We start from the raw sequence: 27,091 nt of genomic DNA, 5'->3' as shown, positions 1-27,091 counted from the left end.
GTGTCAGTAGCACACACACCCTCCTCCCAACACACGCCGTTGCAGCCAGCAAAGATGCCTCCAGGTAGTGCAGCCCTCCCGTGGGGGGCAGAGTCGCCCTCATCTGAGAGCCGCTTGTTTGGAAAAACGGGGCCTTCTGTAAAGTTTGCAGCCACATTAAGTTTAAGGATTTAAATGGGAAGCACGTGTGGTTCTGGACATGTGGCTTCATCTGTGTCCGCATCACTTCCCTCCTCTGCAGGATGGACATGCTGAGTGTCGCATTCTGTGAGATGACTCGACACACATGGGAGAGCACTTGAGTAATCAGTGAGCAGTCAGCGTTGGTTGTACCGTTGTTCTTGTTCTTGTTAATATTATCAGCAGCATCTTCACATAATGGATTTTCTTCAGGTTAATTTCTTATCCCACTAGTCACTGACACTGGTTTTGTTTTGATTCTTTGTAGTTTATCGTCGCATCGTAGAATCAGATGTAGGAGATTCTTTCTATATTCGAACCCACTTTGAATATGAAAAGGAATCTCCCTATGGACTTAGTTTTAACAAAGGAGAGGTGTTCCGTGTTGTGGATACCTTGTACAATGGGAAACTGGGCTCTTGGCTTGCTATTCGAATTGGCAAAAATCATAAGGAGGTCGAACGAGGCATCATCCCTAATAAGAACAGGTAAGAATGTTTGGATACCTCTCAGAAAAAATTAAGTAAACGATGACAAGATTTCAGTACCACTGGGAAATTTTGGTAATGCCAAAAATCAGTTTTTGTTGTTTGCCGTATCTGTAACTGATGTCATTGTACAAACTCCTTAACCATTAAGATTTCAGCTGAATGAAGTTCTGTCTAGTGTTTTGACATTTCGTTCCATTGGAAGTTTTTGTTTTGTTTTTAAAATACCCTTATTTATTTTTATCTTTTCTTGTCCAGAGCTGAACAGTTGGCCAGTGTACAGTACACACTTCCAAAAACAGCAGGCGGAGACCGAGCTGACTTCTGGAGGTTCCGAGGCCTTCGTAGCTCCAAGAGAAATCTTCGAAAGAGCAGAGAAGATTTGTCAGCCCAGCCAGTTCAGACCAAGTTTCCAGCGTATGAAAGAGTCGTTCTTCGAGAAGGTGGTTTATTTTCTACAGACTAACCTAACACCTTTTGATGCCAATATGCCTTAAGAAAGAGAAAGTGTGAACTATGCTGGTTTTCATTTGAATGTCTCCCCAGCTGGGTTCCTGAGGCCTGTGACCATCTTTGGACCAATAGCTGATGTGGCCAGAGAAAAGCTGGCAAGAGAAGAGCCAGAGATTTATCAGATCGCGAGTAAGTATCCTCAGTACTGACTTGAGATGAAGTTGAGGGCATAGTTTACTAGTTACTGCTCTAAAGGATGGGTCTGATCCACTCACTGAATAGAAGTAAAGCTTTTCGCAAGTGAAAATTTAATTTGGAGGGAAACCTGAGTGGCTGCACCCTGGCTCTGCCACTTTTCTCTAATAAGGAGAAGCATTACCACTTACGAGTCTCTGGGTTTCATAAGAAAACCGCTTAGCGCACAGTCTGGTTGATCCTGACGGCATCACACGGGGCAGGTGTTAGAGTGTCACTGCTGAGCCCTTGGCTGCTGGTACTGGGACCCTCGTCGTGGTCAGTCCCGGCGACTCCCAGCCAGTGAGCCGTGTACTTGGCTTCGACCCCAGCTCTTCCTGCTCCAGTCCAGGGCTTTCAGTCATGAAGTGAACAGAAATGCTCCAGTGTATAAAAGAGAAATAGAAGCATGACTCACGCTCAGGCACCGCAGACACCTTCAGTGAGTTAGTGTGAAGTGTGAGTCCTGAGGGCGTGGTGCTTTCAGTGCCTTATGGACTTTGCTTGCAGATTCTCCCACTAATTTAGCTACTGTGGTAGTTTAAATATGCAGACATAGTTATGACCACTTCGGCTTGCTTTAAGTTATCTATAGAAATGTAAGCTTTTTTTTTCTAATTAGAAAAATTTCATTCTGTATTTTGAAAAGTGAGAAAATATCATCACCCTACGTTTTACCTGCTGTGTTTTCTCCACCCTTTGTAAACATACTTCTGTGAAGTTTTATTACACTGATTAGAAAAGTTCATACCCCATTTTCCTTCTTAATAGACATTGTGTCGTCATTTTATTCTACATTCAGCTTGTGGTTGGTTGGCCTTCAGTTGTTTGTATAGTTTGTTTCAAATTTGTTTTACTGAAACAAAGAATGCAGAAGCCTGTCCATATTTTGTTTGCTTGTGTGTACATTGCCTTATTTCCCAGAGAATTTAAATAGTCGAGAATATATAGAGCTTTTCCATATTTAGGATGATCTTGTTATACACAATTCCCAGAGACAGGAAGGAAGGAACATGGGACATGAGTTTTCTGGCTACGATGTGTGACTTCTGTTGCGGGTTTAGGATCTAGTTCCATTTTCTCCAACCAAAACTCCCAGTCGATCCCTCTCGTGTGTTGCTGTGTCCACCAGATTTGACATTTTGCCCTGCTTTATCTCATGATTGTCTCATTCTCAGATCATTCACTGAGTCACTCGGTATGACTTTTGTCTTGCAAATCTCTGCCTTTGTCTGATCTGAAACAGACAGAGCTCGAACCTTCCTTTCTAGATTTCCTTGTGACCAGCACACAAACATTGCTGTGCCTCTTTAGTGAAACGCTTCATGGCAGTTAGACCCCTGAGATCCATGGTTAGAGATCAGCCTCAGCAACCTTTGGCACGTTACACACCAGGATGGAGGGACAGGGAGCCAGCAGGAAGTCGCAGGCTGTCTTGCAGTTACAGGGTCACAGCCTTCTCTGCTCCCAGGTCCCCTCCTCTTGGTCTCTAGCCCAGAACTCCTCCCAGTCTGCTGAGTGTTGTTGCTGTGGTGAGTCGGGGGCCGGCCCTTAGGTCCGGGTGGGGCACCACTGAGAGGTTTACAGTGACGCCTAGCCCAGCCGTATGGGAGCAAAAGAAAAAATGGATATCCCTGAATACATGTTCTTATGTTTTTTTAACGGCTGTTTTTTTCCAAAACATTAAAACAGTTGGAAAATTTCTGAAAAATATTAAAAGTCACATTTTTAAAGTTTAAATACGTTACCTAGACCAAACACACAGTTTACAATTTCCTTTCCTGGCTTTAATAGTAGCAAGTTCATCAGTATTATTTTTTAAATCCACTTCTTTTTAACCTCATTTTCAGTTGAGCAAAATGCCATAGTTGACAGTTTCTCTTGACCGAGTGAGTCTTCAGTAACTTACTCAAGTTCCACTTACTGTTTCTGTTTAAAATTTTGGTTCTGATTCTATTTAACATGTTGTTCTTTGTGAATTGCTGATTTTGATTTTTTTGAACATACTTCATCGAAGTATTCCTTGACTGCTGAGGTTTTGGGGACCCCATTACATTTTGCACCTGAGGCAGGTGCCTCACTCCCCTCCCTCTAGTCCCAGGTGGTCTCACCCAGTGGTGACACCCAGCGATTCTGACCCGTAGGGGATGTTTTCATCAAAATGGGAGCAAAAGGGAGGTGGGGGAGGCTGCTGACCTCTGCTGGATGGAGGCCTGAGGTGCTGCTAAACAGGCCCTGGGGTCCATGGCGGCCCCACAGCTCAGCATCACGGGCCCAGCATATTGTTAGTGCCTCGTGGTTCAGCATTGATCTAACCATGGAAACTGATGTTTTGTTTTTGTCCCGGCATCCTGAATAGAAAGTGAACCCCGCGATGCTGGAACTGACCAGCGCAGCTCTGGTATCATTCGCCTTCATACAATAAAGCAAATAATAGATCAAGTAAGTGATTGAAAACTGACCTGTTTCATTGTAAGCTGTGAGTGTTTTGTTTCTCAGTGGGATGGGGTTTGGTTAAATTGAAAGTAGAAGATAGTTTTTCTAAAATTATTACCGGTATAACCATAAGAAAGTTAAGCCCTTACTGAAAGAGTATAATTATAATAATCATTTTCAAGGGACTAGTATCGCAAGCCTTAGAGGGTGATCCTTCATCACCACAAAACAGTCTGCAGTGTTCAGCTGTAGTAAGACTGCTGATACCGCTTCACTCCCGCTCAGGTTGCACTTTGATGTGTACTCGATGGGGAACGTGTTCTTATTCACAAGGTCACGTCAGGAACGTTAAGTTGTTACACTTACTTTCACTGTCAGCTTGCAAGGATTGAGGCTGTCTTAAAAGCGAGCTGGCTGAATTTTCTTTTGTTTTAATTGGGCTGGAAATTATATTGAGTTAACTTCTATGTACACATTTTCCTGACATGTGCCCCTGAGACATCTCAGAGCATAGTTAAAGGTCCGTCACTGTGGGAACACAGTCTTGGATGTGACTTTCTGAAGGTGGTGCTCCTGAGTTAGCTGTGTCTCGTCCCCTTGTTTGTTTTCTTGTTTGTGTCTCCAGGACAAACACGCTTTATTAGATGTGACACCGAATGCGGTTGATCGTCTGAACTACGCCCAGTGGTATCCGATTGTGGTGTTCCTCAACCCTGACTCCAAGCAGGGTGTGAAGACGATGCGGATGAGGTTGTGTCCTGAATCACGCAAGAGTGCCCGGAAGTTGTATGAGCGGTCTCATAAACTTCGTAAAAACAATCACCATCTTTTCACAAGTGAGTGTGTCAAAGGCTTTCTTTCAGCTTGAAGTATCTGTGCAACAGCCTGTAGACAGAGATGCTGTGTGGTCCAGATATTAAAACTGACATGACCTTTGCCTGGAGTGGTTATTGTTTTAGCAGCTGCTGTTGATGAGAAGAAATGTCCAGGGCCAAAGTGGACATTCCAAAGGGTGTGTCTACCCTCCAGGACCATCTTTCAGATAACTCAGTAAAGGTGATTGACCGCTAGGCAGGTTGAATGGACGGTTCTAACCACGCCACAATGCTGCTCTGTTTTTCAGCTACAATTAACTTAAACTCCATGAATGACGGCTGGTACGGAGCATTGAAAGAAGCGATTCAGCAGCAGCAGAACCAGTTGGTGTGGGTTTCAGAGGGGAAGGTGAGCCATTTCCTTTCAATAAATTATGTAACTTGTCAGAGATGCCTTGGAGTCTCCATTGTTTTCTAATTGGATGAACACACAGAGAGTCCTTTTGGGAGTTAGCTTTTAGGTTTTTATAATCTGTGTGTAGGGTTTTGAATGTTGTTTTTGATAATAAGCGATTCTGAAATTTCCCTCCCCACGGAATTCCCATTTGAGTGGTATTCTCTCAGAAAACGAGGGGAGTTGGGTGGGCTCGATGTGTGGTCCCCAGAGTGCTGTCCTCAGCACAGGGGACTCAGGACTTGCCCGGAGGAACAGGCTCTCTGAAGGCAGTGATGGGTGGGGAGACTGGACCACAGACTGTCTCCCCTTGAGCAGCGTGGTCCCCCCAGCTCAGCGCAGGCCCTGCCTGCGGTGGAGTAGCAGACATTTCTCTGAGCCCTACCTAAGCCCCCGTAAACGTTCTTACAACATACTGAAAATGTTAGACAACACAGCATGTCCTTTTGGCTTTGAACTTTGACTTTATATCCATCCAAATGGCCAGCTTCAAAAGGACTACTTTGTGTTGTCAGCCTTTCTGGTTTTGTAGCAGTCCTTGGTGGGAAAAGCCTGCCTGTTTTGTTGGGAGAGTTAATTTTCTCAAAGTATACAGTGGAAAGAATCTTTCGTTTTTCATGTCGTTTACCTTACAGATCACTGTAAAGTCTAGGCAAGGTGGAGAACATCTGTGTGTTTTTACTTTGCTTTTTCTGTCTCCTTGTGAGCTGGATTTTTGTTGTGTTTTGCCCCCGCATGGCCCGTCTTCCCTTCTGCCTGGCTGTGGCTGCAGGGCTGCGCAGTGCATGCTCCGTGCCCTTAGCAGGCCACGCGCGCCCTCCACCTGGGGCAGGGTGACAGTGCTGACCTTGAGGGCTGGTGACCACTGTCCCCCGCCGTTGCGCGTCACAGCCGTGCTGGGGGTGGCTGCTGCATGTGAGCTCATCAGACCACTAGCATACCTGACGTGTCAGCTGGGACACGTGGTACACAAGTCCTGGTGGGGTAGACCGACACACCATCGTACACCCACACACTGTTCCTGATTCTCAGTTTCATGGCATTTGATTGACAAGGATTACAGTCCTGTCCGTACTCATCTTCTATAAAACACAATTCTGGTAGCAGCCTTTAACAGGTGGAATGTTAAGAGCTTTCACTGGTGATTCTTGAAATAATACTAGTTTATGAATGTACAAAGTGTACCTTTCTACTTATCTGAGAGTTTTTTTTTTAATCCACAAAACTTAATTTTCTATGATTTTTCCTCGTGATATTGTGTGCTTCCTTTCTTTGCTTGGATTTTAAAATAAAGGTCTAATTCTCCCAACTTTCTATGTAAGGAAAATAGGTCATTTAAATTAATTTTAATACGTCATTTTAATTAATTTTATTAATAGGTCATTTACTATTAGAATAGATTGATGAACTTGTTTAAATCAGAAAAAGTTACTCCAGTTTAAATCAAGTTTGATTTATGCCCGCTCCTTCCATTCAGATTTATTTTATCCAGATAGATTCTTAAAGTAAAACCACTTCATTTCACATTGACTTCCCTGAGCTAAGTACTTGGGATCGAGTTGCTAGGAAGAGTTCCTTTTGCAGCATCTGATACAGCCTTGTATGCTGCCTACCAAACCAAGAACAGCCATCCTGAGGCTTTCTTAACATGCAGGCATTCGTCATTCCTGGTTCTAAGCAACCCTGGTTCTCGCTCACTTCCACAGCTCGCACTTTTGCAAAGGCTCCGTAGTCGTGAGTTCCAGGTTATTCCTCCCCAAGGCCTTCAGCGTTTCCCTGGCTGGCTACTGGATTATAGTTAAAGATCAGCGTAGAAGCCGTTGAGGTTTCAGCAGGAGACTTTGCCATAACACAGAACAGAGCCCCAGGATTCTCGGTGTCCCAACCTGCAGGTGGCTCCACTGGAAGCCAGAATCCCCGGGAAGCCACTCCTTCCCATCCGGGAGGCCGGTCCGTCCCACCCAGGAGGCTGTGCTCAGGGGTGGGCTCTTTAAAGAGCAAGCGAGGCGCTCGGTTCAGGCACCTTGAACCTTGTGTTTGTCCTTAAGCTCTCGTGCCTTCTGGCCCAGGGTCCGGGCAGGGTCTTCGGGGACTCTTTTGTTTAATCCAGTCCAGGCACGAGTTTCAGGTTTGTGTCCAGTGACAGCTGTTGACTGCAGCTCTGTGGTCTCTTCCCCTCAAATGCTGCTCATTTTCTTTCTGATCAACTCAGAAGGTGGTCAGTGCCGACTGAAAGCTACCTCAGCTCTTAATTCATTGTGAAAGACAGTCCTAACTGCACTTCTCCCATCCACTGGATGCTACATCTGTCAAAAATACTTTTTAAAAATTCTTAATTTAATAAGACAACCAGCACATAGGTGACACTTTTCTGTTGTGTTTTGTAAAGGCTCTTGGCCCAAATACCGCTTTGTTTATTAGTTGTTTCCTATACTGTAGAGATAGTGATTGGTTCCTACTCAGCTTGAGCAGTGGTGTTAATTTTCGTGGTTATTCTCACATGCGCTATTCTGTCAGTCAGTTTGTCTGTCTCCGGGAGCAGGTTTGTCAGTGTTCTCCTCTTTCCCTGGCTCTGGGCCGACAGGCTCGTGACTAGCCAGGCTCCACCGACCCCTCTGCCACCAGGGTCCCTTCCTTGTCTTCCGGGCTAGGCTCCGGAGTCCAATTCATCGTGGCCGACCTCATCCAGCTGTGCCCGCCAGGTCTCAGAGGATGCTGTGTGTCTGCATGTGTGCCTGCGCAGTCACCTTGACTTTGCTCACCAGAAGTTTCAAGAACAGATGTGATTTCTCCCAAGAAAAGTGTCCTTTTCAATCTCCCTTGTGAAATAAAGGCCATCTCTTCAAGAACTGCTGAATAAAATTGTCAATTTACTTTTATTTGCCCCAGGCGGACGGTGCTACAAGCGATGACCTTGATTTGCATGACGATCGTCTGTCCTACCTGTCAGCCCCAGGTAGTGAGTACTCAATGTATAGCACGGACAGTAGACACACCTCTGACTATGAAGACACAGACACAGAAGGCGGGGCCTACACTGATCAAGAACTAGATGAAACTCTTAACGATGAGGCGGGGACTCCCCCGGAGTCTGCCATCACACGGTCCTCTGAGCCTGTGAGAGAGGACTCCTCGGGGATGCATCACGAGAACCAAACTTACCCTCCTTACTCACCACAAGCGCAGCCTCAGCCAGTTCATAGAATAGACTCCCCTGGATTTAAAACAGCCTCTCAACAGGTAAGCAGCAAGCATTCAACGTTCTGTAGGTAGAGGTGCATTATGAAATTCTAAGATGTGCTGACTGAGTTCAAGAATGTATTGTCCTTTCTCCAGACTAAGAATTAACCTTTAATTTCAGTTTGAGAATACCGAGGACTTAATCTAAACTTTGTGTGCTCACTTACATAGCAGTATACTGAAGTTTTCTTAAATTCAGGGCATGAGGTCCTAGTTGTGTGGTTCAGCACACTTGAGCTGTATGTCTGTCAACCACCAAAAATGGCAGTGGGGAGTCAGCAGTGAGCAGAAACACTACATTTGAAATATTTTAAACACTTCACAGAAAGCAGAAGCCTCCTCTCCAGGCCCTTACCTTTCGCCTGAGACAAACCCAGCATCATCAGCCTCTGCCGTTAACCACACTGTAAATCTAGCTCACGTCAGACTGGAGGGGCCCGTCCCTGCTCCCTCCGCCTCTCACTCAGCACAAGCCGATCCTTTAAGAGCACCAAGTACAGAGGCAGCTCACATAATGCTAAGAGCGCAAGAACCGTCATTGTCGCCGCATGTAGACCCAGCAGAGGTACCCGTGTGCAGCGCGCACTGACTCGTTGCTCTCCATCCATCTGGCACCTGATCATTTTTGCTTTGCCCTCTAAGTGCTCCTTTGCTCTCTCACCCTGGGCTCATGCGGCGCTGTGCTTTCAAATCAGCACAGATCATCTCGGTTCTGTAGTTTGCATGGCTTTCAGTGGTACACCGATCATTTAAACGGAGGCCTTTTATGTGGGATTTGTACTTGGTATTTTTTATTGTTTTTATCTTTTGGTTTTCACCATTCTCTAGAATTGCTTAGTGCATAGTTCAGACCCATTGTAAACTTTGTTTTGTCAATTATGGTGTCCATAAATTTTCTTTATGATTTTTATTTTCAGTGTTCAAATCAAGCGAAATCAACAGTTCAGTGCATTAATTTTCTTCTAAGTTTAATGATTATCTTCAACTCATTTTTCATTTAGTACTTGCTGAAACATAAAAGCCCCTACCTGCATTATAAATTTTGAGCTTTCACTTAAGCTGGCTTCCTCCACTAATCTTTCTGTCCCGGTAATAAATGGTAGAACATAATCATTTTTACATATTCATGCGTAGTTTGGGCTCTTAACGTAAACTAGAATGGGAGACCAGCCTGTGACCTTACATGTGGGTGTTCTTTACAGGTGTATAGGAAGGACCCCTACCCTGAGGACATGACGAGACAGAACCCTGTTCTGAAGGCGCCGGCGGTGGCTCCCCCCGGGCAGAGGCCAGACAGGGAGCCCCACCTGAGCTATGAGCCCCAAGGCCCATACGTGGAGAAACAGGCCGGCAGAGACCCTGAGCCGCCCACCTACAGATACGAGTCCTCCAGCTACACTGAGCAGTTTCCGCGGAGCTACGACCCCCGCCTGCGCTACGAGGACCGTGTCCCTGCTTACGAAGAGCAGTGGGCCTACTACGATGACAGGCAGCCGCGCCAGCCTCGGCCCGCCCTTGACGGCCCGCACCCGCGGGACCTTGACCCCAGGCCGCCCCCTGAAGAACCCGCCGAACGCGGCTACTTCCCGCGCTTTGAGGAGCTGGCCCCACTGCCCTATGAGGGCAGAGCACGCTTCGAGCCACCCTCCCGGGCCTCCGCCCTGCGGCAGGAGGAGCAGCCGGCCCCCGGCTACGACGGGCCCGGGCGGTACCGGCCAGAAGCGCAGCCCTACCCCGCCGCTGCCGGCGCCAGGGCGGCTGAACCCAAGCCCTACTTTGACCAGTACCCACGGGGCTACGAGCCAGGCCCGCCGCCAGGGCTTCCCTCCAAAGCGGGCCACTACGAGCCCCTCCACGGTGCTGCCGTCATCCCACCCCTGGTCCCCGCCCCTCAGCAGAAGCCAGAAGCGCCACCCGCAAACACCAAACCACTGCCTCCACCCCCAGTTCTCTCTGAAGAGGAAGAGGACCCCGCGATGAAGCCGCAGTCTGTGCTCACGAGAGTGAGGATGTTTGAGAACAGGCGGTCCGCGTCAGTGGAGAGCAAGAAGGAGGAGGCCCAACCCTCCAGCTTCAAGGTAAGCACGTGGCCGTGTCCTGCTGCCTTGGGTGCAGGCCGGGTGGTGACAGCACTCTGGGCGCTCCCGTCCAGCCAGGCCTGTTGGGTCACGATCTGTCCCTGAGGCATGTCTTTCTGATTTCTCTGCAGCCTCCAGAGGTAGCATCTAAACCTCCAGGTGCTCCCGTCACTGGTCCAAAAGCCACGCCTCAGAGCCAGTTCAGTGAACAGGACAAGACACTGTACAGGTGGGTATGCAATGTGGTGCCTGTGGCAGGGAGCCGACCAGCGATCGGATCCCTGGAGTTGGCGATCAGGCCTCTTCCCAAAGAGGAGAGGGACAGAGGAAAGGCAGAGGCTCTCGCCTCTCCTGGGACAGTCGATCAGCTCTCCTAGTGACAGGGCACTTCCTCCAGAGAGACAGTGAAGAGCTTTTTTCCACCCTCTGCAGTAGATCTGTTATTTCTTCAATAAACACATCTGTTGAAAACATATTTTCCCAGCAAACGACATAAACAAAATGTTTAAGGCCCTAACATTTGGAGGATTTTTTTAGTTCTAGAAGTGCTTTCAGCCATGCAAATTGTCACTGTTCAGGGTGAGGAGACAGACTGATAAGCCTTCCTTCCGTGAGCACGGGAGACGTGGGAGAGGCGCTGAGGCTGCAGGAGTTAACCCCCAGGAGAGCCGGGGGCCCTGGCCCGCTGGGCTGAGCCGCAGCCCGGCCACACTGCTGCCAGGCCACTGGTGGGTTTGAGTATAGTCTTTGTCTACTGTTCCATCCGTCCACATCTGTGCTCGTCATAGAGGGACGACTGTCTGACGTGTACGTTTTCCTCTTGTTTTAGTGATGTCTGGTGCTTCTCGTGAAAACAAACTATGGTGGTGTTTCCTTTAGCCAGTATCATCAGCAAATGAGCTATTCCACACAAACTTGTAATGACTGAAAGCTTAGCCCCCCTTTTTGGTGTGAAATCTATATAAGTTTATCCATTTCCGATGCAGTTTTTCTGGAATTTACTAGCAGAGCATACGTAACAGTGCCTTAATTCACACTTCTTCCCCCATGCCTCCTGTGTAGAGCTCTCTCCTTATACAAGGGTCGCTTGTGGATCCTGGTGGAAAGGTCGCAGGTTCTCTCGGTTTTCACTTGGTGCTGACATTGCTGTAGGAACATCAGGAAGCGCTCCCTGTTTAGTGAACTCATGGGAGCAGAGAGGGATGCCTGCTGAGTCTGGTGTGTGTGGACGTGGGATTTGGGGTGTCTGCCCTGGCTGTCACACTGCTCAGCTAGATCTGAACGGTCACAGTCCATGAAAGGTCTGGCGAGATTTACACGTTCCATTTTCTTTGTAAAGTTAACGTCTAAGAAGTTACTCCATTTATCATTCATTGTCTCTCAGGATCCCAGAACCTCAGAAACCTCAGATGAAGCCACCTGAAGACATTGTTCGGTCAAATCACTACGACCCCGAGGAGGACGAGGAGTATTACCGGAAGCAGCTCTCCTACTTTGATCGAAGGAGCTTTGAGAGCAAGCCTTCCGCGCACACTGCTGCCGGCCACCTCCCGGAGCCTGCCAAGCCCGTTCACACTCAGAACCCGCCACATTTTCCCAGTTACTCTTCCAAGTGAGTTCTTTCTTTCAGACTCACCTTTTAAAAATGAGATGAAACACAGAGGTTCAGTTGCGTCAAGTGGAGTGAACCACGCGAAGTTCAGTGTCTTTAGACGGAGAATGGCTAAGGATGTAGGACGCGGTTTCCGTGGGCTGCGAGATGAGCGTGTGTGTACTTTCTAGCTCTGGGATATGCGATTCTTTTTTGTCCTTAAGCTCTAGTGTCAGATACAGAAAGCTTTTGCATTAGAAAAGTTGTGAAAATCAAACGGTTTTGAGGTAGGAGAGAGGAAACTGTCTCCCTTCTGTGCGGCAGTCCCAGTGCTGGTTCTCTTCAGTCTTTTGTTTCTGTTTTTCAAATATAAGAGCAGGAGTATGCTGGGGAGCGACGTTGTTTGAGGGAAGATACTGAAGACTTGGGCTTTTCCCCCAAGGCAAGAAAAGACTTGGCCTTTATTATTTGAGCTTGAAGGGACATCAGAGATTTCTGGTCCAGGGGTGGATGTGTGGAAACCAAGATCCAGCGAGCACCTCAGCCGGGGTCAAAGCTAGGGCCGAACCCGCGTTCCGTGACTCCCGGCCGTCCTCTCTGTTCCGTGCTGCTCCTTCCTGTGTACTGGTCTCTTGAGTTTTTTATTGTTTTTCTCTCTCATGGGTTTTGTCACATGGGTTCATGTCTCCTGGTTCTTCCTCCCTAGTTGAGCCCCAAGTGACAGAAAACGTGGTACTGAGAGTAGGCTGCCAAACCGCACGGGCACAGGTGGGTTCCTGCTTCCACAAAACAAACCCATAGGAATGAAAACAGATGTGAGTTTATCACGAGGAATTGGTTTATGCAGTTGTGGGGCCTGGCTGAGCAAGTCCTAAGTCTGCAGGGTAGGAGGGGACGTTTGGAGCCGTTTCTGAGCTCACGGAAGCCACTCGGTTCTCTTGCAAAGGGCCTGTCTTGATCATTTCCCTTGGGACCTGCAATAGTGTTTGAGTGATAACTAGGCCTGGAGTTCAGCACAGCCAAGCTGAGACATTACAAAGCCACCACAGATCACTTCTGTCTCTGAGTTTAAAAGCATGAGGGTTTTACTGAGTTAGATGCTCGGGACTCTCTGAACTTAGCGTTTGTCATTTGCTATGGAGAGAAAACTCTTCTAGAATACACTTTAAAACCTCTAATGTTAAAAACTTATTTTTAAAAACAACTTTGTTCCTAAGACATCATTTGAAGAGAAGATTTAAAGACCTTTTCCCACTGACATCCATTTAATTCTTTGTCTACAGAAGAAAGCAGTTTATGAGAAATACAAAAGCAGACAGACTCTGACACTGGTGTTGAGGGCCTGCCCCACAGAGGCCCCTGGAGCTGGGGAGCCGCCTTGGGGAGGCTGAGGCTGTGCCCTTTCACGGCCACTTTCACTGAGGCTGCTAGACCTGTCGGGGGAGGGTCCAGTTTAAAGACAGATTTTATTTATCCTTTTACATACTTGGTAGAGAGAATATGGCCTTAAAAGGATACATTTAGATCTAAAAAGTAAGTTGGAAGTTTTGCCAGGGGATGGGATGACAAGGCCTTTTTGGGCTTGTGTTGATTGGTTTTTCCAGAAAGACTGAATGATGTGTCTGTGACGTGTGCCCTGCAGACGGGGTCGTGAACGCCGCCTCATCCTGGCGGGTGCGCGCCGGGCGTGCGGGCTGCCCTCCTTTTCCTCCCGTGCTCAGGGAGGGGCCCTTGTTGCGGTTAGAGGTTTCAGGAGATACGTTGTCTCGGAGAGAAGTAGATAATAACATCTGTGAACTCGCTCAGGACTCGGTCTGAGTTCACTGCCTGCTGTTGTGAGCGTACGGGGAGTGAGAAGGAGTGACTGGACGGATGCGAGGACGTGCTTCCTTCCCCTGTAGGATGAGGTCAGGCCTCTTCCCAGTTGTGCTGTGCTGGGAGGTGTGACTGCCCAGAGGCCTGGAGGGGAGAGTCCGGGGCTCAGTCAGGACTCAGAAGGAGGCTGTAGGCTCTGTGCCTTCCCTAGAAGTAACCAAGTTACTAACGTCCAGATAACACATGCTTATGTTCCACTTAAAAACACACCTCAAAAATAGTCGGAGTTGGAGAAAGGGGGAGTCTTTTAGCACAGGACACATGCCCCCAGAAAGCAGGCAGGTTTCACCTGTTTCACAGTCTGCAGAGCTGGAGTGACACCAGGGAGGTGAGGAGACAGCACTCCCACCATCACCAAAGCGAATCAGAAGCTTCCGGGGTTCTAGGAAGGGCTAGGAAAGCGGTCTCCCTCTGGGTCTGTGCACATGTTTCTGCTCAGAGGTAGAGCTGTCTTCTTCAGGGCAGAATATCTACCCCTGAAGACTCAGCTACTGTGAGACTTCCAGGACTCAAAATAAATTGGCTGGTGGTTTTCAACTTTTTAAGAATCAAATGTAAGGTTGATGGGAGGTTGTTCTGTGTGCAGGTGACGCTGTTGGGTGGGAGAGGCTAGAGGCTGGGCGTTGAGCAGCGCAGCTTTGCAGATGAGGCTGTGAGCCTGCATGGGCTCGGCTGTAGCGCTGGTGATGACGGGGACCCCTGGAAAGGACCCCGTGCATGGTCCTGTTTCCCAGGCCTGCGTCCCTCCCCTTGCCACTCCGCCCGTGCCTATGGGCTGCCAGGCTGTACCACTCCCCTGTGTTTTCCCTTGGAGTTCCTCGTGCCCAGCCCTTTCCTAGGACAGTGCTGGCGCTCACATCTTCAGAATGCTGCTCGGTGCAGTTCATGTCTGTGCAACACTGGGGGAAGGCAGAGGGTGGGGGGAGAGGGCACAGTTCCATGTTCCTGGGGGCCGGCCCTTTCCCTGGCTTGCCCCACAACAGCAGGGATGGTCTTCCTGTCTAGACCAAGTGCTGCGGGGTGGGGGGATGTAGTTTGGGATGGTGTTTTACAGTGACGCTTGGGTCCTGTGTGCTGCAAACATAGTCAGATGGACCAGGCTCCTTCATTTCCCTGCTGTGCTGGCCGTCTCTTGGCTCTCACACTAGCTCTGACTGCCTGAGAAGCAGCGCCATGCATAAGACGGGCGTTCGTGCAAGGCTGGCCCTTGGGTGTCCCTTGCTGCGTCATCAACATCACCTCTAATGCCTAGTGGGGATGCCCGAAAGCAGGATGATGAGCTAGTCCAGACCAGACCCCTTGGCAGAAGCCCCTGACCCACCCCAGGGCCCCCCCCAACCCCCGTCTGTGCGCAGGAGGCCCATGCAGCTGGGCTCTAGGGGGCCCTGCGGTGGCCACACTGCAGTTGTGGGTCTGTTTTGCAGATTCCTTCCATGTGAATTTTGTGTGGCACAGATTCACAGTTGGCAGTCTGAAAAAAGTGTGGTGGATTTAAATGACCCTGACAAAATCAAGCAACATTTGCTACTCTAGCGACTATTAAACAGTGGATCTGGTAAACCAAGGGCACGTGTTAAAGATACCCGGTTTCTTCTCGTGTTACTAGGGTGCAGCCACACCCTTTCACTTAAGTGTTGGTTTTGGCTGCTCTTGGGCAGACAGTGAATAGCCATGGCAGACTCCGTCTGTCCCAGGGGGCTGAAAACATGTACTGTCCAGCCCTTGACTAAAATTGTGCCAGGCCCTGGCCAGTGACATCCTCTGTGGTGCTTAGAGTGCCCGAACCAGCGCTCCACACCTTGGATACAGACCAGAAGTCAGTCTCAGCAAGACTGGGGCCAGTAAAGATTTTTCAAAATATTGGCAGGACTTTGTTAAACCTAACAACCCTAACTGTTTTTTGTAAATGGCACTATTAAATATCACAGGTATACCCAGAGTTTCATCTGCCTTTGGTTGCCATCTTCTGGATGTTCTACTAATATTCTTTAAATATCCGTGCTGTCTTTACATCTCTTGCGCTACTTACTGGATGGCTGAACTCGCTTGAATATCCATAGGAAGAAATTGTGAAGTTCTCGATTTTTTAAAAAACTCAGGACTACTTGGAAGAATGGGGAATTGATTTCTTAACATGAATCCGTTTTCAGGTTGGTGTTTTCTTCATGTTTTCCCAGGGGAAAGTCTCCCGAAGCAGAGGCTGCGGACCGGTCGTTGGGTGAGAAGCGCTACGACCCAGTGCAGGCGGCCCCGCCGCCACCGCCGCCGCCCGCCCAGTACGGCCAGGCCTACAGCCAGCATCCTCAGCCCGGGCCGCCGCTCGGCCTCCACGCACACGCCAAGGGGGCGCACGGCGAAGGTAGGGCGTTCAGGGGTGGACGGAGCCGCTGTGACGCGGGTGGGGGGTGGGTTGTGTAACATACACACTTGACACTTCTGGGCTGGGGACAGAAAGTCAGGGTTTTGTGGTTATGACCATTGTATCAGACGAGCCTTTTAGCTACATAGATTTTACTCTGACTTATTAGCACAGCTCAGTTTCTGGAAGTAGAGTTTGTTTACCAGTATGTCCAAAACTAAACACTCGGTGGTTTGTAAAAACGATGGTTCTGATCCGTCTTCATTCGTGGATATAGGACAGCCGGGTTCCATGCCACATGTACCCTCAGCACTGGGCCTGCGCACGTGCGTTCTGTGAGGACATCTCTACTGTGGAGGGGACGCAGCTCGAGCGTGCTTGGTCTCCCCATGTCTCTCTGAGCTGGATCCATTCCTCCCCATGTGGACTCTCTGCCCGCCCCTCATCCCCGCCTTCCTCGTCTTCCTCTGTCTCCTCCATCACTCTCTCCCTTTCCATGGAATCCTTCCCTCTGCCATCCAGCCAGCGCAGCTGGCCGGTTCCGCTGTTGACAGCACCTCTGTCTGCCCCTGCTGCTTCCTCAGTCCCCCTCCACAGCCCCCTGCCATCCATCCGATGCCTCCACCCTCCAGCACCCCTCTCACTTGTTACTTGGAAAAAATATGCCTCAGTTCATCCAGTCTCCTGTTGACATTTCGCTCTGAAAAAGCAGTACTTATGTTATTCATGTAGGAGTCCAGTCCAGGGTTAGGATTTTCTTTACACACTATCCTGTCTGCAGATGAAGAAAGTTTAAGTTTTTACTCTCCAGACCTTGTGCCTTTTCTTTCTTTTTCTTGCCTTTCTGCACTGGCTGAGACATCCAGGAAAATGTTGAGAAGTGATGAGAGCAGACATCTGCTAGTTCCCATCTTGGGGAGAAAGGATCGGATGTTTTACCCTGACCACGTTAACGGTAGGGGTTTTGTAGGTGCCATTTATTACATTTAGGCTGTTCCCTTAGTCCCTGTGTTTGCTGAAAGCATTTTGTCTAGTGTTTTTTCTTCATGCACAGCTGCCCCTCGGTATCCGCAGGGGATTGGTCCCCGGACCCCTGTGCCTTCCCAGATCTGCAGCTGCTCAAGTCCCTCACATCAGCTATGTCCGTGTCCACTGGTCCTGCATCCGTGGTGCAGGGGGCCAACTGCGCTAAGATGGTCACGGGACTTTTCTCCTTTATTCTGTTACCTACCGTGAAATGTTACATTAATGTGTTCACAAGGAATTTGGGCTTATAACCTTTCCTTGTGATGTCCTGGTCTGGTTTTGATATCAAAGTTGTGCTAGTTTCGTAAAGGAGAGCTGGGACATGTTCCCTCTTTCTCTTGTTTCTGAAAGAGTTTGTATGACACTGATATGTTTTCATGAATTATTTCATAGAATTCAGGTGGCACTATTTTGCACCGCGACCAGCGGTGCAGACACTCCCTGACTTAAGACGGCTCGACTTGACAGTGGTGCAGAAGCGATGCGTGCTCAGTAGAAGCCGTAATCGAACTTTGCTCTACTTCTGGGTTAGTGATGTGTGGTGGTCAGCCCCACGCCCGCAGGGGTAAACCACCCACACGCTCCCCAGCGTTCTGGACCCGGACCACTGCTCTGGTTTTCACTCTCAGTACAGCGTTCAGTAGATGACATGAGCTGTTCCATGCTTTATTATAACATAGGCTTTGTCTTAGATGATTTTGCCCAACCGTAGGCTATTTTAAGTGTTCTGTGCACATTTGAGATCGGCTAAGCTTTGGTGTTGGTAGATTAGGTGAATTAAAGGCCTTTTTGACTTTCAGCCTCTAATGGGTTTATCGAGACATGACCCCCTTGTAAGTCAGAAAGGATCGCTATGTGGAAGTGTCTGCTGTTCCACGTCTTTGCCAGTGCCTGGCATTACCAGACTTCAGTTTGCCAAACTAATGAATGTGAATTGGTATTCAGTGGTTTTTTGTTTTGCATTTACTAGTTAATAGTGATACTGAGTGGTTAATCTAGTCTTCCCTTGTGTTTCTGCCTGTTTCAGGTCTTTGCCATTTTCTTATTAGGTTGATTCTTTTTTGTGGGTGTATAGTTGTCTTTGTAAGTTTTATCAGTTATACATGTAAATAGCTTCTCCCCATCTGTGACCATTCTTTTTAAACTGTAACTGGTGAGTTTTGTAGTACTGGTTTTCTTAACGTGGCCACATCTGTCATTGTGTTCCTCATTTGTCATGGACATTGGAGCGGGGTCACTCTGACGCCAGTCTCTGGAGGCAGGACTCCAACTCCAGGGCAGCAGGAGGGTCTGCTGGGACTGTCCCTTGTGTCCCTGCTGCCTCCGGGTCCCTCAGGCTGTGCTGACCCAGACCCAGGCCTTCACTCTGACACCAGGATAGGTTAGGACAGGAGAGACCTCAGGGCTGTTGAAACTTGTGTCAGGAGGTTGTTTTGGTTTCTGTTCTTTTACGGATGAAGAATTATTTGAAGATTTATCCCCCAAAACTTAGTTTAGAATCATGGATCGCATGGTCTCCCACAGAGCATCACTTGTTGATACTTAGATGACTCAGTTCCTCATCTGGGTAGATTTTATTCTTCACCTGTTACAATGGCTCTTTTCCATCTCACGAACCATTACGGCTGGTTAGAGATGGAGTTCTAATTATTTTCCAAACCATCCAATCTACTGTATTATTTTTTATTGAAGTATAATTATTATATTAGCTTCATATGTACCACATAGTAGTTTGGTATTTTTATAGATCATACTCTGTTTTCAGGAAGTTTTAAAAATACTTACACGTTTTTGCTTCAGGTAACTCCGTGTCGTTGGACTTCCAGAACTCGTTAGTGCCCAAACCAGACCCGCCTCCGTCTCAGAATAAGCCAGCAGCTTATAGACCCCCGAACCGAGAAGACGGTGCCCAGTCTGCTTTCTACTCCCAGAAAAGCTTCCCAGACAAGGCTCCAGCCAGCGGGGCCGAGCAGGCTCAGAAAACGGTCACCCCGGCCTACAGCCGGTTCACCCCGAAGCCCTACACGAGTTCTGCTCGGCCGTTTGAGCGCAAGTTTGAAAGTCCTAAATTCAACCACAACCTCCTGCCCGGTGAAGCCGCACACAAACCTGACTTGGCATCCAAAGCCCCCGCGTCTCCCAAAACTGTCGTGAGGGCGCCGGGGTCAGCGCAGCTCGCCGAGTGTGACAGCGGAGTGGAGACTTTCTCGGCCCACGCGGATAAGCCTAGATACCAAATGAGTAACAGCACCATGCCTAAGGCCGTTCCCGTGAGGTAAGAGTCTGCTTTTTTCTTGGCCTAGAGATTTCTCTGATGTGAGTTTGATGTGGTTTTGGGGTTTTCATGATCATTTTAACTGAAACTTTAAGCTGAACAGTGTTGTCCAAGACATTGGAGTGAATGCATCTCATTCTCCAGAAGGTTCTCCAGGGGGAACAAGACACGTGGGAAGTTCGCGCAGTTAGCAGTGTGTGTGCTCGGGCGCTGTCCCCGTCCCTGCTGGCGCTGCAGCTCCCTTGCGGCCCCACGGCCGGGTTGGGGGGACCTAGGTCAGCCCCTGGGCATCTCGCCCCACAGCCCGTACTCTGAGCCATCCACACATCTCGTAATCTCAAACCTTCAGCTGGTGAAGGACATCTGGAGAGGCTCTCAAAGGCATAGGTGTCTGTGTTCCTCATCCACTGTCTGTTCACCAGTGAGTTTATAAAGACATGAACATAACCTCAGGGTGGTTGTTTGAAAAGCAGCTTCCCCGGTAGTTTTGGTAAGGTGGCTGAGTGGACCAGACAAAGCCAGCCTGCCTGGAGCCGTCCTCCGGCTCCTCCCGTCTCTCTTGACATCACACAGCAATAGACCAGACTACTGGCCACACAGAAGCCCGCCTCCGCCTCGCAGATCCACTTAGCTTTTCAGTCCACTCACTGGAGCAGAAGGCACTCCCAGGCAAAGCTGAGGACCGGGAGGACCACCTCAGTCTTCTGTCCAAGAGAAAGGACAGTTGGGGACTTGGGGTTCTGGCGGCTCCTCACAGGTGTCATGCAGTGCTTCCGCCCCTGGGAGTGGAGTCCAGCCTGGTGCTCTGGTCCTCAGGGCAACGTCACATGCTGTTATCTCATCAGCACGTTGCCCCACTCACCACCAGTCCCTGCTGTGCACTTCTGGAGGTCCTGATAGCCTCTATTTGTGAAGGAGAAGGGGCACTGCACCCCCTCTGCCTCATGTGTTCTCTGTGTTCAGTGTCGTGAGTGTTTGCCCAAGCCAGGGTCTAGAATGACCCCCACGGAATGGTGGGAGCCTTCTTGCTTGAGGACAAGGGCATTTGGTACCCAGGGAGTGCAAAGGAAAGGCCACAGTGTGCACCCAAATCCTAGGGAGGTACAGACCTAGTTCTGTGTGTTATCAGGTCTAAGGTGCCGTCAATTGTAAGATTCTTCTGTATCTCCGAGAAGGAGAAACCATGCTGCCAGTTAAGCCGTGACATTCCATCAGTTTTAAAGCACCGATTTTACAGGACGTAGAATACTGGGGTGTCGGGGTTTGTACGTTCTGGTTGCAGAAGTCAGTAATGAAGGTGACTTGACTGGTGGCCTTCAAAAATGAAGTTGATTTCTCCAGGAAGGATGTGCTTTGCTGTCCCTGTGAGTAAAATCTGTCAGTGAAAACTTACTAAGTAGGTAACCTTGATCATACGGAGAAATAGAAGTTCCGTGAAAGCCCCCGTTCAGTGTGTGCAGAGGGCGCACTCACCGTCCGCTCTGGTCTCCCAGCCCGGCAGCCGTGGATGAGGAGGAGGACGAGGACGGCCACACTGTGGTGGCCACGGCACGCGGCGTGTTCAGCAGCAACGGCGGGGTGCTCAGCTCCATAGAGACGGGTGTGAGCATCATCATCCCGCAGGGGGCCATCCCCGACGGAGTGGAGCAGGAGATCTACTTCAAGGTCTGCCGGGACAACAGCATCCTCCCGCCCCTGGACAAGGAGAAGGGTGAGTGGGCCGGGCTTCCTGCCTGGTTTCCTCCCAGGACTTGCCCTGGGCGGGTGGGCCCCCACTGCCTGCGTACTGTCACTGTGAACGGGGGGGTGTCAGCAGGCGTGTCCTCTCCCTGTCGGGCAGCCGCAGCCAGCCTCCCCCAGTGTCAGGGATCACTCACCCCAGCACTCTCCGGAGGCGGCTTAGGCCACACCCACTCCGGGCCTGTCCCCCAAGTGTGGGATGGGGGCCCCTGGGGCTGGCTTCTTCCTCATCCCCCTGATGAGCATGTGGAGCATTGGCCGAAGGGGGAAGGACCCTCCTGGTGCTCAGGAACCGAGGAGCGCTCAGTCCGGCAGTGGTCCCGGCTGTGTGGGGCTGCAGGATGAGGACCACAGGACAGCTTCTTATGGGGTCTGGCAGCCGAGCTCTGCTTCACACACGTATTGCTTTGGCTCATTGTCTTCCATTTTGCCGGAATGTATGTTGGCCTGCGGGAATCCCTTAAACCAAGTCTAAACATAGGACACAAGCGACATGAGTAAGGAGTACGTGTGAATGTCTCACACTGTGAGATCCCTCTGGCTGAGGGCTGTAGCCACCGGCAACGTGTGGCCCTTCAGCACGTGAAACGTGGCCAGTGTTATTTGACAGGTGCAGGCGTGTAAAATACACACTGCTTTCAAAGATGCTGTTTCTTGATCCCAGGTTGAAATACTGTTTTGGATGTACTGGGTTATAAAAACATTACAATTGACTTCACCTGTTTCCTTTCTCACATGGCGACCAGGTTTTAAATTCCACCTGTGGCCTGTGTTGTGTTTCTCCTGGCCACGCTCCTGTTGAGAACTGACCCCATTTGGCCTTAGACGGCGCTAGGTGGAGGGGAGGAGCGCGGAGGGAAGGAGCTCGGTGGGCCTAGATGGGAGCCACGGTCTAACCTCTCGCCCCGCCCCCGCTCCAGGTGAGACGCTGCTGAGCCCCTTGGTGATGTGCGGGCCCCATGGCCTTAAGTTCCTGAAGCCCGTGGAGCTGCGCTTGCCACACTGTGCGTCCATGACCCCTGACGGTTGGTCTTTTGCTCTAAAATCATCCGACTCCTCGTCGGGTATGCTGTCTTCACTCTGTCCTTTGGGGGCTTTGGGGACTGTCATTGATTGATCCCTGGCCGGTGGGGCTGCCTACTGCATGTTAGGGGGTCTCTCCCTCTGTGCCTGTGGCCTCGTGGGCATCACCAGTGTTCCGGAACTTCGTTGTGGTACGTGTATCAGAAATGGAAGGGTAGAGAAATGTCTGCCTTTTAAACATTTGATGATTTGGCCAAAGAGTGGCTGTCTCTTGGTCGTGGTATTCCACAAAATTATTTGTTCTGTCAACATTTTTAAGACGCAGTGGGAGGATTGATACTGTCCTACGTGCATAGGCGTTTTCATCTTTTTACTGAAATGATTTGATTCCTTTATGTAATAAAGAATAAAGAATAGTAACCGAAGATAGAAATTAATTACTCAATCTCCAAAGTAGATTATAAATACAACAGAAACTTGAAAGATAAGAGACCTTCCACTGTGATCATACTTGGCCATGGTTTTCCCTAGTAAAACTAAATAACTTCTCTGAGACACTATTTGTACATGGCTTTTGCTGACAGATCATAATCTCAAAGTTTCCATGCCGTTTCCACATTTCTCACTTCCTCGGTGACTGAGTCAGACTGAAGTCACCTGGACCCTTCTACATTTTTGGTATAGATCACTTTAGCTGAACCTGATGTAGAAAAAAAGGATTTAAAGTTCTTCTGAATTTCTGATAAATCAGATGAGTATTATGCAGTTTCAGTTTGTTTCAGTATGAAACAGAGGTCTACAGTGTGAAGAGCGTATTTTAATACTAGCCAAGATGAAAATATACTATTTCCTGATAGTCGCAAGCACTCCATTTTCTGGGAGAAATAATTAGTGAATTTTTACATACCAGATATGAAAAGTTTCCTCATACCTATGAGGAACATTTTATTAGCCTAGTGTGAGTTAATGAATTAACATTAATGAAACTGCATTTAAAACATAGATTCCGAAAGTCAGGTTTCAGCGTGAGCTGTGACCACCTCTAATCCCAAATAGGCTGAGGATCCTTAAAGTAATTGTCTATTGTAGTTGCTTGTTTTACAGGGTTTTTTTTTTCAGATATGAAAAAAATCAAGATGCTTCATATAATTTGTTATATGCCACAACACCTAAGTTCTTTCAATCTAACAAATTAACTTGCTTTCTCCTGTGTTAAATTTGAGGACGTACACCTAGAAGAGGGGTGTACTTTTGTGTAATCCTGTGTGCCTTTAGAATGCTTTGTTACTGTAAATCTCTGCCCAGAAAGGCAAAAGTAGATTTTGATAGCTGACTTAATTCCAAGAAAACATAGTATATTGGAAAGAAACTTGAACCTAAAATAAGATTTTTCCAATGAGCTGTCACAACTCTAAGCAGTTTATAATCGGCAGTGTTGCACAGGCGCACGTGTACCTGTGACGTTAAATCCCTCTGCCGTAAATGCCGAGCCCAGCATGACTCGGACGTCGCTTAGGTGACAGACAGCTCACTGTGGGCAGCAGGGTTTTTCAGCCTCGGCCGCCAACAGACCCTCGGGCCAGGTTGTCTGTCCTGTGTGTGGCGGGGTGTTTAGCGGCCTCCATGGCCTCTGCCTGTCAGGCGCCAGTGATGAGCAGAAACCTGTCCAGACATTGTCCCGGTGCGGGGGTTGGGGGTGCAGGCAGAACTGCTCCTGGTTGAGAAGCGCTGCCATCAGCAATGCAGAGGCAGCAGCTCTGCCCATCATGGACCTCGGACCCCACAGAGACATGCAGTGCCCCAGCCTTCTTCCCAGTCAGGTCCGTGACCAGGGCCTCTGAGCTGTGGCTGCGCATCTCTGGCCACCAAGAGCTGGTTGGAAGCGCCAGCGCCCAGGCCTGCTTCGGTCTCCCGGTTCAGCGAGCCCTCGGAGCCCCGAGGGTGGTTGTGTCGTACAGCAGGACCGGGGCCGAGACACTGGCCCAGTCTCACTGATTGGGTAAAGGAGGGGAGGGTCTTCTGGAACCAAATTCTGCAGAATGTTCAAGATTTCATTTGGTCTGTCACTGAGAGTGAGAAATGTGTTCCCATACTAGGCTCAGATGCAGTGATCATATAATTATCATCCATGCTTTGGGAAGTGAGAGGGGTGCTGTTAAAGATTATGTGGACTCATGGGCAAACTGGAACTGTCTCGGTCACATGGTCACCCCGACTTTTTTTCATTGTTTGAAAAGGCATAAACTGGGGGGAAAGGTATAGCTCAGTGGTAGAGCACACGCTGAGCATGCACGAGGTCCTGAGTTCATTCCCCAGTACCTCCGTTAAAATTAAGTAAATAAACGTAATTACCTCCCCTTTCAAAAAAATAAAATAAAAATTAAATAGATCAAAAAAAAGAAAAGAAAAGGCATGAACTTGAAAACATAAAGAATAAGAGAAAATCTGTAGGTTTTAAATCTCCAGACCCTAGTGGGTCTTGGATGAAACACGCGGCACTGAGGCATTGCGGCCAGTGCAGCATGCTGAACAAACAGAACCACGTGTCTGAACACGTATGTTTACGGTCACCCCACAATTGCCAAGTGTCCCAGAGAGCAGTTTAACCAACTGTAAATGACCTGAGCTTTTTTTTTTTCTCTCGTAGGTGATCCTAAAACCTGGCAAAACAAGTGTCTTCCTGGAGATCCAAATTATCTTGTTGGAGCAAACTGTGTTTCTGTCCTGATTGACCACTTTTGATTCTTAAAATATAGGAACTTGAGATTAAATAATGTGAAACTGGGTTAAACTTACTAAATCTAAATGGAACCACTCTATCAAGTATTATACTTTCCTTAGGATTGATACTGCAGTGTTAGTACTCAGCGTGTGTTTGAACTGATGAGGACGAGCGTGTTGCCCTGATCGTGGCCGGAACCCCCGCCGCACGCTCGGGAGTGAGGAGCTGTCGGTGCTGGTGGAAGGCTCCGGCGATGCTCTGTGACAGTCTCTACTTTGTTCTGGTCACTGCTTAACTTCACACATTGATTTCCGTTAAAATACCAGCCAGTACGGGGGTGCATTTGAGTTTTGTTCTTTCCAAAGTACAGTTTCCGACTTTTTCACGGCCCTGGCCTGCATACACATTTTATTTTATTTTGCATGAGGTAATATGCACACGTTTTAAAAATGCACCTCGACTATATAACCAGTGTAGTGGATTTAACAGAAATGTACAGCGAGGGGAATTTATAGCTTCTGGGGGGGGGGTCAAGTGAAGACAATTACTTACTGTATATGAAAACTCATTTTTCTTAGGGAAGGACACCAAAGCATGTGCAGCTGATTCCGTGGCCTCTCTGGGTCTATAAATTAACCATATCACCGCAGACATACTAACCAGCAGGAATGCCTTACCCTCATGTTTTTAATTCTTAGATCATTCTGTGTATTACTAAGTTCTTACAGCTTTTGTGCACATCTGGATACTGTATCATGAAAAAGATCGAGTAAGTTGTGGATTTGGTGGTTTCAGAAATGTATACTCACCCAGAAGAAAATAATGGTGTGATCTGGGGATTTTTTTTTTTTTTTTTTTTGCGAGGAGCAGTGGTGGTTTTCTCTTCCTTTTGGCCATGCCTTTGAAACTTCTGATGTTTTAAGTATGCTTGTACAGAATGCGTGCGTACAACTTTGTTCTTGGTTTGTAAATTAACTTTTATAAACTGTACCTTTTTTATACATGAAACCAAGTTTCTTAAGGCTGCCTTTGTATTCTCTCCTGTACCTCTTGAGCCTTGAACTTTGACCTCTGCAGCAATAAAGCAGCGTTTCTATGACACACACAAGGTCGTTTTTTTAAGAAAAAGAGTGCACAGAGTTGTTACATTTTTAAGTGCTGCATTTAAAAGATAGTTACTCAGAATTCTCTAGTTTGAATAAATCCTTGCAGAGTATCCCTGCTGTGACTTGTGATACGATGCTGTGCCCTAAAGTGTATTTTTTTACTAATAGACCATTTACTACAGCACCTCAGCACGGTTTCTGTCTAGGTAACACACCACTACATTCTGTTAATCAATCATTAGGTGTGACTGAATTTCTTTTGCAGTTATTAAAAAAAATCTCAAATTTCTAAATCTGCAGAATAAAACTTTTTAAAATAAAGTGCTGGTTTGGTCTGTTTGCCCACCATTCCTAGTTTCATGCCACTTCTTCATCCTGTCTGGAAACCCTGCACCCTGATCCTCCTCACCCAGTCTCCTGGAGGCCGGGGGGGGGGGGTGTGTCTTGTGTCCCTGTCACCAGCGTGTCCCAAGGCGGGGAGCAGAAGGGGGCGCTGGCCGGCAGATGGAGACCGTCGCGCAGTCTTCCCCCGTGTATCTGTGCTCCTTCGGGCCAGTTTGTACGGTTTTGTCTCTTCCCTTCCAGTTTTCCCAAAAAACATAACATGGGCATTTTCTGTCACTCCATTTTGGGGAAGAAAAGGATTCTTACTGGCTGTAACCATTCCATCGCGATTACCGTGTTTGTTTAATCACCACCCAAGGACATTGAGGTTCCCGCTGCCCGGCGAACACCCATGTAGGTTAAGGTGTAACGCACAGCAAGCAGAAGGAGCCGTTTTAGCGCAGGGTTCTCCACAGTTTGACGGACACCTGCAGCCCAACAACCAGCACCACGGTGAGTAAGGAGAAGTTCCACTATCCCCCTAAAGTCCCCCGTCCCCCATTGTGTGCCCTCTGCTCCAGCCGTCTGGGCTCTGCCCTGTACTTTCTCTTATTTGAATCCGCTCTTTAGTTGAGATTTGGGGTTTCCAGTTTGGGGAGATTATTCGTGTAT

The 27,091-nt window shown here is 48.5% G+C and overlaps 1 protein-coding gene across 6 annotated transcripts in view; it reads left to right on the top strand.

Annotated features, from left to right (window-relative positions):
* Nucleotides 1-26,416, top strand: part of TJP1 (tight junction protein 1) — a 212,428-nt gene extending 186,012 nt beyond the window's left edge. For 2 of the 6 annotated variants that reach the window (XM_074354104.1, XM_074354108.1), the window contains 16 exons: nt 449-668; nt 927-1,111; nt 1,215-1,310; nt 3,715-3,797; nt 4,417-4,627; nt 4,915-5,015; nt 7,950-8,300; nt 8,626-8,865; nt 9,503-10,378; nt 10,510-10,607; nt 11,763-11,990; nt 16,022-16,203; nt 19,030-19,504; nt 20,998-21,215; nt 22,165-22,308; nt 24,915-26,416. In XM_074354104.1, coding sequence (XP_074210205.1) covers nt 449-668; nt 927-1,111; nt 1,215-1,310; nt 3,715-3,797; nt 4,417-4,627; nt 4,915-5,015; nt 7,950-8,300; nt 8,626-8,865; nt 9,503-10,378; nt 10,510-10,607; nt 11,763-11,990; nt 16,022-16,203; nt 19,030-19,504; nt 20,998-21,215; nt 22,165-22,308; nt 24,915-25,009 — 3,803 coding nt within the window. In that variant the 3' untranslated portion in view covers nt 25,010-26,416. The remainder of the gene's footprint in view (nt 1-448; nt 669-926; nt 1,112-1,214; nt 1,311-3,714; nt 3,798-4,416; nt 4,628-4,914; nt 5,016-7,949; nt 8,301-8,625; nt 8,866-9,502; nt 10,379-10,509; nt 10,608-11,762; nt 11,991-16,021; nt 16,204-19,029; nt 19,505-20,997; nt 21,216-22,164; nt 22,309-24,914) is intronic. The other 4 variants (XM_074354106.1, XM_074354105.1, XM_074354109.1 and 1 more) reach the window with 4 other exon arrangements.
* Nucleotides 26,417-27,091: the final 675 nt, after the last annotated feature.

The sequence above is a fragment of the Camelus bactrianus genome, chromosome 27 (genome assembly GCF_048773025.1).
Source record: "Camelus bactrianus isolate YW-2024 breed Bactrian camel chromosome 27, ASM4877302v1, whole genome shotgun sequence".
NCBI classification, from domain to species: Eukaryota; Metazoa; Chordata; class Mammalia; order Artiodactyla; family Camelidae; genus Camelus; species Camelus bactrianus.
Note: the sequence above shows the minus strand (reverse complement) of the source record. Positions and strands in the feature narration are given on the sequence as shown.